General features: G+C 43.5%; 1 protein-coding gene across 1 annotated transcript; it reads left to right on the top strand.

The window, feature by feature from the left end:
* Positions 1-12,465: 12,465 nt before the first annotated feature.
* LOC120268502 (ATP synthase protein MI25-like) lies at positions 12,466-13,137 on the top strand. Its single transcript, XM_039275882.1, has one exon. The coding sequence runs from the start codon at positions 12,487-12,489 to the stop codon at positions 13,135-13,137; it is 651 nt and encodes a 216-aa protein (XP_039131816.1). The 5' UTR covers positions 12,466-12,486.
* Positions 13,138-14,271: the final 1,134 nt, after the last annotated feature.

Raw genomic sequence — 14,271 nt, 5'->3', positions numbered from 1 at the left:
GACTCAAGTCCAGCTGGAGAAATTAAGTAGGGCTTATGGCCAATACCTCCCCTCAGCAGGTGGACCCTGCCATTCCGAATAAGATTGAGCTAGCTATAAACGAAAGATTGAGATGTCCCTACCGCTCCGTGGGCTACTGAGGACTCCCAACCCCAGAAACCCTGAAAGGGGAGTTCCACTCAAGACCGTTCCGTCTGGCTTAGCTTATAAGTAGACATGGGCCAAAACTCAAATACCCCTGACAGGTAAGAGGTCAGTCCCATGTATGAAAATCCAAAACTATACTCACTAAATAGTACTGTAATTATAGACCAGTTTGATTTAAGCCTCTCTCAACGAGAAAAGCGATACTGAGTTATTAGAATAAGGCAACTTACTTGTAACACAAAACTCTGGCTAGGACAGAGCGATCAGATTCCTTACCTCAGTAAGCACCAACTTACCTGTCATTTTACGTATGACTACGGCACGCATGACGCATGGTTTACAACCGCAAGCGCCTTAGCGTACAGCGAGTTATATAGAAAGCATGAACCACCTCGAACTCGCTCGATCGATGGTTCTACGTAATTAGTAGGATCGAGTTGCTACCCTAATCTAAGGGAGTTGTGAACTAAAGAGTACCGGTACGAGTTATTTTAGTAAGGAACTGGTAGCTGTTACTTATGTCAATGAGTGAGAACGGTAGTAGTAGATTGAGTTAAAGAGTTGGATCTTCCCCAAAAAGGGATATAGGGGGGTAAGGGTCCTTTCTTTTGTTGTTGCACTGAACTAAGGTTGTGTCCTATTCTCAGAGAGGAGGAGTTGCCTAAAGGATTAGTTCATCGAGTCTAGTTAACTCGACGACTTAACACGAATAACGCATCGAGCTTTCCCCGACTATAGCACGAGTAGAGTCTTGTCTAGCTCGATAAGAGGAACTGCTTAACTTGACAAATCTTGACTAGGTCGCTTCGCTTCCAATAATAAAATACCTCTTTTTTTGTATTTATAGTTTATTTTATTACTTGTAATTGAGTACAGGTAGTAGTAGTTGTAGTTGAGTTGAAGAGGTTGCTATCTCCATAGTGAAGGCTCGCTTCGTAGTGACTGACCGCTGATCAGTCATGATCCTTGATCAAGAAAGATTAGTTAGAAGAAATTTTGCAGGCGAGTCGTGCATCTGAAAAAACTCCTAAAATATACTATTTAAATTAAAGATAAAGCAAGCAAGTGAATATAGTCACCGATCAAATCCTAAAGCAGGTTTCGAACGCTTTCAGGAAAAACAAAAAACATGGTCCGACGCTTATTACCATAGTCGCAGCATAGAAAAGTCAGGTTCCTAATGAAATAGTCTATGAAAGGGGATGTCATCTGAAAGAACTGACAATTCCCTCTTATTCCTTTTGTATGGGGCCTTACCTCTGGACTCCTGCCATTTACGTAAAATCATTAGTGAACCAGGAATCGGGGAAATGAACTCTAGCAATGACTGACTAGCTAAGCGAGACTTTTGTTGATTCTTGCTCTAAAAACAAACGGCTGAATGTCTAAATTTTTTGGTCGACCAGGGAACCGAGCGAGATCCCTCTTTTTTGGATATTATGGGACATGCCTAATGAACCCCCAGTGGTAAGCACGAAAAATCCGGGCTTTGGTCAGCTTCAATTATTTCAATTCGTACACGTACATTTTTTCACCCCCTGCAAACGAGATCTTCCCCACGGATGCTTCCCTCTTTTGGTAAAGGATTGCCCCCATTCAATAGAGCCTTTTTTTCTTTGGAGAGGCTCCCTATCTTGACGAGGGATTCTTCCTTCTTTGACTAGTGAGTGAGCCCACCCGGGATGGGATGGTTTATGAATTGGAAAGAGGGGTCGAATTTTTGGTCTAAGGAAGGGAACTCCGATCGATAGATAAAATCCTCACTGCCCCTCGCTTTTCTTCTTTTTGTCGACATCCAGTGAGTGGGCCACCGGGTCGTAAAAAGAAAGACAAGGGCTAGCGTTCAAAAAGCATACCGGTTTTTGATGAACCAAAAGCTCGGACCTCCCGCTCTTAGAAGACCCTGTTTTTCATCCCGGGTGCATGGTGTATTGGTATAGGGTTCGAGGGGACCGAGCTACGTCCATGTTCACAAGAACAATTCTCCTCCCGTGCATTACAACATTCGATCATAAACTTCGTTAACTCGTACAGCCGGTCATCATCCCATCGAGAATAAGAATAGACCTACAGAAGTTACCAAGGGTTGGTTAATCTCCGGTCATCAACGATCAGCCATGGAAAGATAGCCTGAGAGTCTAATCTTGAAGAAATATCCTGCCCTAGCATCCGCTAAAGCTCGGACATCAGGAGAAGTAGCTTAGCTGTTCCAAGAATATGCTAGTGAATAGAAACCAACCCGTCTTTACTCGATGAGCTCATTATTCTAAAACCATCCCTGTCGTACTCTGGTCATCGGTCGGCAGTGGCCGTGGTTGAGTCCTTGCGGATCTTCACCTTGGCTGGGAATTCAAAACTTTTGCCTTTCACTTGGCGGAGACTTTGGTAACCCTTTATGAACCGAATTTGAAGCTAGCTAAAGAAAACGTTGATGAGAAAGATGTAGCTGCTGAGCGAGAAAATCATCACAAGGTGAAGGTCCGCAAGGACTCAACCAAGGCCACTGCCGGCGAATGACCAGAGTATGGCAAGGATGGTTTTAGAATAATGAGCTCATCGAGCGAAGACAGGTTTGGTTCTATTCACTAGCATATTCCTAGACCAGCTAAGCTACTTCTCCCGATGTCCGGGCTTTAGCGGATGCTAGGGCAGGATATTTCTTCGAGATTAGACTCTCGGGGCTATCTTTCCATGGGCTGATTGTTGACGACGGAGATTCTCCAACCCTTGGTCGCTCCGTAGGGTCTATTCTTATTCTCGACGGATGATGACCGCCAGTACGTGTTAACGAAGTTTATGATCGAATGTTATAATGGACGGAAGGAGAATTATGCTTGTGAACATGGGAAGTAGCTCCGGTCGCCTCGAACCCTATACCAATACACCACAAGTCTTCTAAGAGACTGGGAGGTCCGAGCTGTTGGTTCATTAAACAAAGGGAGTGAATGGGAGACCTTCATATTCATTGCTATTGGAGTTGTTCGGAATTCGATCGAAGAATGGAAGATACAGACTAGGAAGGAAAGCTTATACCGTTTGAGATGCATGCCATGCGATCATACAACTACTCTAACAGGGCTGAGGGAGAGGCGGGAGGAGAAAGAGAGTAAGAAAAACAAAAGTGAATGGAGGTCCGATTTCACATCTCCTGTGCCCGGGTTGCATTCTTTTTTCTATTTTTGGTTGACCCCCAACTATCAGCGAATAGAATGATCGGTCAAATCCGCCGGACATCAGGACTTGAACCTGTCCTGCCAAGGAGAGATAGACCTGCTGCACTTGCTACTGTTAGTTGGGAAGACTGAATGCGGACATCAAGCAAGAGTAAAGGCCGGGCATCAGGCAGTTGTAAGAACTACCATCAAAGCGAGAAGGAGTTTGTATTGGTCGGATAAATGGATAAAGTAAGAAGCTACGGAAAAAGGATTAATTGAGCGAGCTGCCCCTACCACGAATGCAGGAATAAGGAGAGTAGCTTCTGCCATTGCTAATCATCCCGCCTTAGCAGCTTTCTTCCCCTGCGGGACATTGCCACTTTAGATTGAGAGGCTTGCCACTCTTACTAGCAGACAATCATGCTTCGTCATCAAGCTAAATGACTAAATGACGAATACGGACTAACTATTGGAGAACACCTGCTAGCGTGACTAGTCGAAGTGAGCTCTTCCATTTGAAATGGAAAATAAAATCGCTTTGCAACTACATTTCCAACGTTCAAAAGATTCCATTACCCTATATAAAAATAGTCTCGTTGGGCTTATGGTCGGATCATGCGCACGGATACAACCTATCTCCCTGAATTAAAGAGAGGGATAGAAAAAAAGAGAGCTATATGGCACTTGTTCTTCCTCATCGCCATGGGATCTCATCCCTAAGCGGATGGGAAAGAGGATACTTTGAATTCGGAATTGCCTTCAGGGAAAGGGCCGGGTCGTTTAGAACGTATAGAATTTCGACTAGAGTGCATTCGTTTAGATTCATCAATAGCTAGTTCCTCCCTTCTTCTGTGATTCAGGCGATGTTGTGGATGTGGATTCAAAATCTTGATTCTAGTGCTCTTGTCAGCTTGTCTGTTGTGTCAGTGACAGAAGAACAAGGTTGGTTCTACTCTCACACCACCCTCAGATCCTAAGAGGCAAACTAAATAGGATTCACACTTTTTGTCAACTACCATTGACTGTCTCAGTTGTTGTCTTGATCTCCATTATTGTCCATAGCATTGAGGAAATCCAACCATGTTAGGGCTTGAAGAATTCGCTAATCTTCTCGCACACTCAAAGTCAGCTATCAAGTACTGCTTGCTCTCATCCCGCTCTTCCTCTCTCACTCTTGCTTACCTGTCCATTGCTTCCTATCTCAAGTCTTGCTTTCGGAAAGAATAGAATGTGAGCTAGCCGGATTCGAGATAGTTAGACCGAGGCTTCTCAGTCGGTTACCACCATCGGTTCCATCATCAAGCGCTAGTAGAAGGATAATGGAACACCTTCAAACTGACTTTCTTTTCTATATCAAAGATAGAAAAAGTACGCCTTAGCTAGCCTACCTAATCTAGTAAGCGGTTAAGGCAAGTGGAAAAAAAGGACTGAAAGTAGAGGTTGAAGGGAGTGGATCTTTTGAAACTCCTACTTTCTCGTTGAGATTGGGTGCAATAGGGGGTGCTTCATTTGTCACGGCAATCTTCCCTTCTTCAATCAGATCTTGAATCTTGTGTTGAAGATTCCTACAGTGATTTGTGGGATGGCCTTCATTCTTTTGCAATTTTCAATAGCCATTTGGATTCCGGGTTTGGTGGCTGACGCTTAGGAAGGAGCTGAACTAAACCCTGCTTAAGCAGCATTGGAATAATTTTGCTTGCATGAACTACCGCAGAGGCGCCACTTTTTTCACCATTTGGAGGAACATAATGAGAGTTCTGCGGTTATTGGGGGTGCTTCTGCTGGATGGGCTGTTGCACAGGCGAAGGCGCTCAGGTGCGCTTAGAGCCTTATATTATATATTATAGGCTCAGGAGCCACTTGAGGACAGCCGCCATCATCCTCAACCAAAGAAGTTAATTAATTGTGGGGAACTACTGGTTACTTGACCTCCAGCACTAAGAGGTAATGGTGCAGGAGGAAGCCGAAGCCAATCATAACGTTGAAACAGAAGGCCATATTTTGGAAATTGATTTAGTTGATTTGGCTATGACAGTTTTGGCATGCTAAAATCGAAAGACCGGGTGATCCAATAGAACGAACCTCCACAGGAGTGTTTAGGTCCAATGCGACGCTATAGTACCATGACCCATAGGAGAGAATGGATTTAATCCAAATATTTTATAACCATTGATCATGCCAAAATCCTCTGACCAAGCTTGCTATGAGATGAATTTTTCATCTGGAGGGTCAAATGCTTAAGCAGAAATCCTCTAACCAACCCTTCTTGATAACTGGTAAGTACTCCCATCTCTTGGAAAGCCAACCATAATCAGAAAGGGAGAGGATTAATACCAGTCGGTGAGTATAGTAGCAAAAACTGACGACGCCAATGGTGACTCTTTGTTTGGTATCGCGTGCTGAGTATACACATGAAAAATGGAACCCCAGCAACTAAAAGAAAGACAATACAATCAATCTTTAGTGACGGTTACAAGAATGGCGGGGGGTTTACTAATGATCTTCACATCCGAACTAAGACTGGATTACACAGTCCACCTTCACTCTAGACACAAAGAATGGCTTAGCAAACTCAAAGGCACCAGTCTTAGAGACTCAATCTTTCTCTAAGTAAATCTGAACAAGTAACTAGTCCCCAAGTTTGAAGGGAAGAATGCTAACGAACAGGGGCCACATCACCTGTTTATCCTGAATCCCCCGAAGATGATGTGGGGAAAGGAGAAGAAGGAGTCAGAGCTTATCAACCATAGGAATGCCCGATCGACTTTACTTTGTGAGCTATGAGGTCTCTTTTAGCGCACTTTACTTATCTTATTGTGTATACAATATTCACTGAGCATACGGGCAGGTTAATTCTGAGAATCATATCAGAGACCGAACTGCGGTATCTTGCGAGGGGCACCTCATATGAGTGGTTAAGACATGACATGTACAAGTAGAGGGATGGAATCTGGGAGGCCGGATGCCTCGACCTTAGCCCTCGTCCAAAACCTAGCAAACAGGCGTAACAATTAATAAGAAAAAATGAATGTCAGAGATAGAAAGGCTTCTCCTGGTCCAAAATATGTTCCCATCTGGGATAAATCCAGTTGTCCAAACCCCTGCTATATGGCCTCCACAATCACTCTCTTTCTCTCCTGACGATCGAAGTGAAGAAGCCTTGCTGATCATTTTTCAGCCCTTCCACCAAAACAGACGACCGAATTAAAGCATGGCTGACAAATAGAGCAGTTTAGGCCGTAAAGAGGAACCGACCCCCTTCCCCCCCACTGGGATTTTGCTTACCTTATCTACGCGCGCACTGCGTCAGCACTGGCGAAAAAGAGGTCAGCTTTACAGAATAAGATGGGGTGGGCCGGGTGCTTGTGGGCCCCTTGTGCAGCAAGTGCTTATTGGACCCCTACCACCATTTCCCGAGAGGGGCTGGGATGTGTTTCCTCAGCGGCCACCCAGTGGTGGTAGAAAACGAACTAGGTTGGGCCTGCGCGATTCGTGTTTTATTGTAAAGGGAGAGCATATGATTCTCTTATAAAAGCCAGCGTCCACGCGGGTCAAGCCCAGCGAAGCTGAAGGGAGCACTGAGCAATGGGGGGATGAGGGTGACTCCGCCCATGGGTTGGACCACACCACAGGCAGAAGTCCTTCCACGACAAGAGAAGAGTCATTGTCGGACCGGAACAAGAAAGGGGAGCTAGTCGTTGGAGGGAAAACAAGGCTTGTTCCGTGCCACTCCACAGAAGAGTACGCAGTAGAAAATGCATCCAGCTTTAAAACGCTAGCTAGCTAGCCTTATTTAAAATTGCAAATTTAAACTAGGGTTGGCGTAGCGCCCCGGAGAGCAAGCGTAGGCAACACGTCTACCCTGCTTCCTTCTTTCTGTTCCATGCCCCGCTCGCAGCCCCCCCACCCTTGCTGAGCATTCCACATGTGTGTTATTCCTGAGGGATTTTGAGAAATGTGCCCGACCGTGAAGAAAGGATTTCTTCTTTTCTTTCATGTGAACATCCCTATCTTGTAAAGAATTGTTTTTCGCGCTATACACCACGTTGAGAAAGACCAACCAACAACATAAATAAAAGGCCGTACCAAAATGGTACCTCGAAAAGGGGGTGCTCCTTATGATGCTATGGGCGGCTGTATGAAATGCAATGATGGGCTCGGATAAGATAGGATTGTGTGTCCTGGGCCCTTCGGGTGTCCATATTTTGGCCGAGTTCCCCGTAGCGTAGGCTCCTATGTTACGCAGCCGTAATATTTTGTTATCTTCCAACACTGCCAGAAATCCAAGGTTCCAGACGAGCTCCGGTTCTGCGGTGTGGTTGCAGGACCGCTAGGGGATTGGCTCCGGGTGTAGGTAGGGTCAAATCTGCGGGGGTCATGCAAATTTATAGGCCCCTTCCCTTCTAACGAGTAGTTCAGAAGGTGCATTCCGTTCTACGACCCCTCGAAGCAAAGGGTTAGGAAGGTAGTACGGGCCCTCTGACTTTCAGCTATGTGCTGTGCGACTCCCGCGAAGCGAATGAAGGGAAGCTCTTCGAGCTTTCTCCGCCAGTGGCTTATCACGTGGTCGGCATTCCTACGTACTCCGACTTCTTGCCCCCAAACTGGAGAGGAGATGAGGGGTCACCTTTCCTTTGGAAACTGTCGTGACGCGTAGGTTTATGGATGGATTCTGTGGTAGTCTCTACCTCCTCCAACGCAATCAATATCAACAACATGTCGTGACCATGACGGTTAGGCCGACTACTCTCTACTATAGGCTAGGCTACTTCTAGCTTCTACAGTGAGTGGCCCTTCTGCTTTCTTTGGTGTAGTTGTAGTTTGTATTGTACTGAATTGAACACATATCAAACAAAGGCGATCAATCAGTAGTTGCCCTTCTCCAGCCTTGGAAAAGCAGCGAACTCTAGAAGCTAGGGCCTTTTCTTTTTTGAACCTTTAGACATGAACACTTTTCCATTATCAGGTGAAACCCGCCCTAGATATTGATCGTCAACTTATCTCAATCTAAGACAGCGCTGATAGCTTGTAGTGAACAACCTGCCCACCTTATGAAACTGAAAGCAGCCTTTCATACTTAAGGCGAACAACCCCCTTGTAATTATGATAGAGAGCAGTCTGCTTGTTGCCAAACCAACCCTATTCACCTTTCTCGCCCTTTGGAAGAGTAGGGGGGTGAGCAGCCGTTAAACTAATAGGTCCGAAAAAAAGTCCTTTTTTTCATGGTCGTGACTCTTGTATTCTAGTAGGTCGGGGGAAGAAACCGCATCTACGACAGCTCCGCTTCCTCATCTTGCTTCTGGCAAAGCTTCTACTTTCTTGCACGAATTAGAGTCCTTTTCTCTAGGTCCAAAACTTTCGTCAAAGTGAAAGATCATATCCAATAGAAATCCCGCATATTGAGCGCAGATGATATGTGGCTACTAGGCGTGATCATATCATGCCATAAATGATATATAGCCCGTCATATAAAGATAGAATAACTATGGATAGATAAACATTCCATTGATTCACGAAATGGCTCGTCGATTCGATCCAAATGAATCATTCTTCTGGTCTCTCTCTGCCCCGAAACTGACCCATGACACATCGTCCATTCGCTTCGCACACGGGAAGGACTAGTAGACATCGTGCTTGAGCCCAGAAGGGGCGAAGATGAACGCCTCATAGAGAAGATTCCCCACTCCAGGCCTAAGGAAAGGGCTTACGGATAGATTGACTTGGTTTGCAGTGAAAAGAGCCTCCGGTCATCACATCATTGGGGTCTATTTGTATATGATCTTGGATCTATGTTTCCAAATGTTTGGTCAGATCGTTCTACAGAAGGGAGATCTAGATGAGACAAAAAAGAGAAATAGTGCTGGTCCCACCCCGAGGAAGTAAATTGGGTTTATTTAATAATATATATAGAAGAGAGTGGTTAGGAGAGAGAATCAATCTTTAATAGTATGCCTGGTTCACCAGGTTCTACAACTGCAGGGCTCAATCATAGTCCAAATCTGAGTTTGATCCTGGCTCAGAAGGAACGCTAGCTATATGCTTAACACATGCAAGTTGAACGTGATTTTCGGGGAGCTGGGCAGAAGGAAAAGGGGCTCAACGCTAAATTAGTCTCGCCCTGCTTCAAAACATAAGGGCGCGCATGTAGGCTTACGAAGTGGGGCAACCAACCCAACCCGGCACATTCAATTCAATTCAATTCTAATCAACAAGTTGGAGGTATGGCTGAGTGGCTTAATGTATTTTTTTGCTAAATCAACATACATGAAGATTGTATAATGGGTTCAAATCACATTTCCATTGGTACGGAAGTTGAACCGGTGAAATGACATTACATAAGAGAAAGAACATATTCTTGAAGGATTCCTACGGAGGACAGAAGAGCACACTACTTAGTGACTAGGAGCGGAGCGCCTCTTTCTTTTTCTTGGTTGGCTCTCTCTATTGTTGTTTGTAGATTGTGCGTCCTGTGCATTGATCCGGTAGCGAGACCCACCCTGGTTGTAGAATGACCAACAATCGTGTCATACCAGAATGTGACTTTTGTCAGAAGATCAGACATCAAAAGGATCGATGCCCATGGAAAGCCAACTTCTGCAATTGCTAGAGCCACCATTTCTACATCTGCCCAAGGAAAGGACCCCCAATGCATGACAATTATCACTAGAAAGGTTGTAGCCACTCTGATCTGCGCAAGTTGTCCTCGTGAAGGTTTGTTGTAATCTCATCAACAACCCTCTTCACAGTGTGTACAACCTCCTCTTTTGTTATCATTCTGGTCAACTAGGAGCTAGCTTCTGTAGTAAGCACTTTTTTTATGAGATAAGAAACTTCAGAGCTCAATTTGAAAAATCATTTTCAGCCTCCTTCTTAACTTATTTAATATCTTCCTATTATCTTTTCTCAAAGATCTGATGGTGTTTGTAGCCCTCCGAGCAGAAATGGCAGCATAGAAAAAGATAGAATTAGTATCCCCGCCACTGCACCCGGGACTTTTTTCTAGCAAAGGACTATTCCTGCTGAAGGATCTCAGAGTCTTTCTCCATTTTTCCTTTTCCTTATCACCAAGGTCTTGATTTAGTGGATCAGCTTGCAAATCGGATTAGATCTGCTCTAGCTCCAGTCTAACTAGCTCCAATCTTTCATTCATTTTTTCAAATACATTTCTACCCCATTCCTTCAACGCCTTCTTGGTTTCTATCATATTTATTTTTTGTAAAAGAACAAAATGGGGTTGTGTTCCCATTAAATTAAATGGTGTCCTCCATCCATCCTCAACAATTTATAGAAACTGGGGGTGGCTCTCCCACATTCTGAAATATTATAAGGGTTACCAAGATTTATATCAGGTTTCACCCGAATGAGCATTGGGGAGTGATCACTTCCGCATGCCATTAGATAGTCAGAGTATGAATCTAGCCATAACGCCTTATTATATCTGACGGTCTCATCAGTAAGGTCCGTCCCATGGAGAATAACTACACCAGGAACAACTAGCCCCTTATGGGCCTTGGGCTGGTTTAGGCCCGAAGGCTCAACTAGGAATTGGGTACCGTTGACTCCACCTAATAAATAAGCCACTGATACCAACATCCAAGATTGGAACTGAGAAATTGGTATCCTTCAAAGTGACCAAATCATAAACCTTCCATAGAAGAGCAAAGCGCACTAATTCAGTATCTTTGCGCGTGATTTTCCAGTCATGATTTACAACAGGAGCTTCAAAGAAATATTCAATAGATACATAAGGGTCGCATAAGACCGACCTTGTAGACAAGAGTGCAACCACTGCTTAACCCATTCTCTCAGTGTGGACCACTCAAGGAAATCCACCAACCATCTTTGGAGACTAAAATAAGTCTTCCAGAATGATAGAGAAATCTTTAGGTTTCATATGATTTCATTTCATTTAATAAGTAGTTAATAAGGAAAGCACGAAGATATGGGTTAAGAGGACACCCCTACCAAGCCAAAGCTAAATAGGAAGTTTAGATTGAAGTCCCATCACATAGACCCGCTCATAGCGCTTAGGCCTATTAGAGTCAGCAAGAGATGCAATAGTTTGAAAGCCAGCACCACCTACTCTGGCAAGGGTTTAAATTGCTTGACAGAATAGGTCATTTGGACCGCCATGAGCCAAAATGGATGGTGGCGGTGTTCTCAAACGGTGAAGCCTTGGTCTCAAGCCTGAACTCAAGAAACCAATATTGCGTCGAAAGACTGGTGAAATTCTACTCTACGAAAGAAATAGAAAAGCGATATTAGGCAAAATCACCAATGTTGGATTATCCTATATCAGGATTAATAAACAGAATAAAAAAAGAAAAATGAACTGAAAAAAAATATGATATTTGATCAAAAAGTTCATAAAGATTCTTCGAACCCAAGCATTAACACTTGCTGTAGGAAGAATATCAAAAATTTTGAAAAAGAGAGAGGCAGTAGCTGGCGAAAGAGTCCCATATTTTGAGTAGACAAGAAAATGGGTGGGTGGGTCCCATGACCCGGGGAAGGAAGTCGGCCAGCTTTTAAAGCACGTAAAGTCCAGGAAGAAAGATTTCATTCCTTATACAAAGTGATAAGGAAGGAGATCAAAAGAAGGAGAGCAGAAAACTAGAACCGAAAGACAAAGAAGAAGATTAAGAAAAAGTCAGACTTTACCTGGACTCTATGACGCAGGACTTCCTCACATAATTTGAATTTCTCTGACATTCCAGGTTTCTGAAATGGATCTTAAAAAATATTTCACATTTTCTATGATCATCTCCATTTTAGGTATTCGGGGAATCCTCCTTAATAGACAAAATATTCTTATTATGTCAATGACAATTGAATCAATGTTATTAGTCATCAATTCGAACTTTTTGGTATTTTTCCATTTCTTTTGGATGATATGATGGGTCAATCATTTGCTTCATTAGTTCCAATAGAGGCAAACTGCGGAATCCGCTATTGGATCAGCCATTTTCATTATTATTTTTCTAGTCCGAGGGACTATTGCTGCCAAATCTATAAATTGCATTCAAGGTTAAAGATAACTAGATGAGAGTGACCAAATACATATGAAGTTATCTTATCCTTTCTTTCTTTTCCTTTTTTTACTTGGCCGCCAAGGGAGCGCATCCTGTCCTAGACAACTTTCCATTCCGTTGTCTGAAAAGATAGATACGGATAACGTTTCCCAATGAGATTTAGTTCAACGGATATGCTGGATAGAAAGATGCTATTTGCTGCTATTCCATCTATTTGTGCATCAAGTCCGAAGAAGATCTCAATCTATAATGAGGAAATGATAGTAGCTCGTTGTTTTATAGGCTTTCTCATATTCAGTCGTAAGAGTTTAGGTAAGACTTTCAAAGTCACTCTCGACGGGAGAATAGAGTCTATTCAGGAAGAATCGCAGCAATTCTCCAATCCTAACGAAGTCATTCCTCCGGAATCGAATGAACAACAACGATTACTTAGGATCAGCTTGCGAATTTGCGGCACCGTAGTAGAATCATTACCAACGGCACGCTGTGCGCCTAAGTGCGAAAAGACAGTGCAAGCTTTGTTATGCCGAAACCTAAATGTAAAGTCAGCAACACTTCTAAATGACACTTCTTCCCGTATCATCCGTCTTCAGGACGATATAGTCACAGTTTTTCACTTCTCAATGAGTGAAAGATTTGTCCCCAGGTGTACATTGAAAGCTTCTATTGTAGAACTAATTCGAGAGGGCTTGGTAGTCTTAAGAAAGATCCGGGCGGGGGGTTCCTTTGTTAAGAATAAAGAAGAGGAACAGAATCTAATTAAAGTGTTCATGCTAACAGAAGAGCGGATCCAATACACATAAGACTTCTTTTTATCATGAAAACAAAGCAAGTACTTTAGGAATTTTTTTAAGTAATCTCGACCAAATATATTTAAGCCTCCGACGGTTTCATATTTTGCCCCTGTTTTCTTCCAGAAGAAGCGGGAGCCTTAGTTAGATTAGATTGACATTTATGGGCACTCAACCGTGTAACCCTAACCATCAAGAACAAGTATCCACTTTGATTGCAAACTTCTTCGATCGAGCGCTTCATACTTTTCTAAGTTGGATCTACTATCGGCTACTACCAAAAAGTGCGATCGCAGTAAGAAGACGAGCAAAAGATGACCTGCGTGCCTTTTTCTAAGAAAAACAATTCTCAACGCCCTTACAAGGTAGTGATGAGTTAAACTACTCGGTTGGCATGGAAGTCAGTCCGTAAACCGATTCCATTCTCGCTACTAGGGTTCCAAACCTTCCCCTTAGTTCTAGAAAGACGCTTTCCTTATTAAGAGATGCTCAAGCTATTTATAGTTGGTATTTCTAAGTCGGAAGGTGGGCAAAAGAGCAACCTCAAAGTACTTTACTTCAGTCCCAAGATCGAAAGACTTGACTTTAGGAGTTGATTTCGAAGGTCGCTTTACTTCCCCGCAAATTTTTTTGTAAGAACGAAAGTAAATTTTGACAAAACAAAATAAGGCAACATTGATAGACCATTGAATGAGAAAGCTTGAATGGGAATCGTCTTAGCAACTGGCTATAGCCATGAGTAAAAGCCGCCGAGAGAGGAGAAAAAATCTTTCATGAGAGAGGGACGAGCAAGTGATGGATTGGGAAAAAAATAGGTAGGCCTTCTGAGCCATCATTTAGGGGCCTTGTTAGTGACCCATCATTCTTCCCTAAGCTGTCAGAGTCCTATCAAAGCGAGCAAGAGATACCGGAATCATCGCTCATAGATGTGAATTGAGAAAGCAAGCCCGAATTCTTTTTAATTAGGCTCTCTAGTATGGTCCCTTTCCCTGGTAAGGTTTGATTGTTATCCGCAAGTGTTGTTTTGACCGCGAGAAGATGAACTTTGCTAAAATGCTTATTTGGTTGGGAAAGAGAGGACTTCTGACTCCGAGCCTACCCTACCCGAAAACAAGTTTCAGCTATTGATGTAGCCTCTTGTCACTA

This window comes from Dioscorea cayenensis, chromosome 9, assembly GCF_009730915.1.
Source record: "Dioscorea cayenensis subsp. rotundata cultivar TDr96_F1 chromosome 9, TDr96_F1_v2_PseudoChromosome.rev07_lg8_w22 25.fasta, whole genome shotgun sequence".
NCBI lineage: Eukaryota > Viridiplantae > Streptophyta > Magnoliopsida > Dioscoreales > Dioscoreaceae > Dioscorea > Dioscorea cayenensis.
Note: the sequence above shows the minus strand (reverse complement) of the source record. Positions and strands in the feature narration are given on the sequence as shown.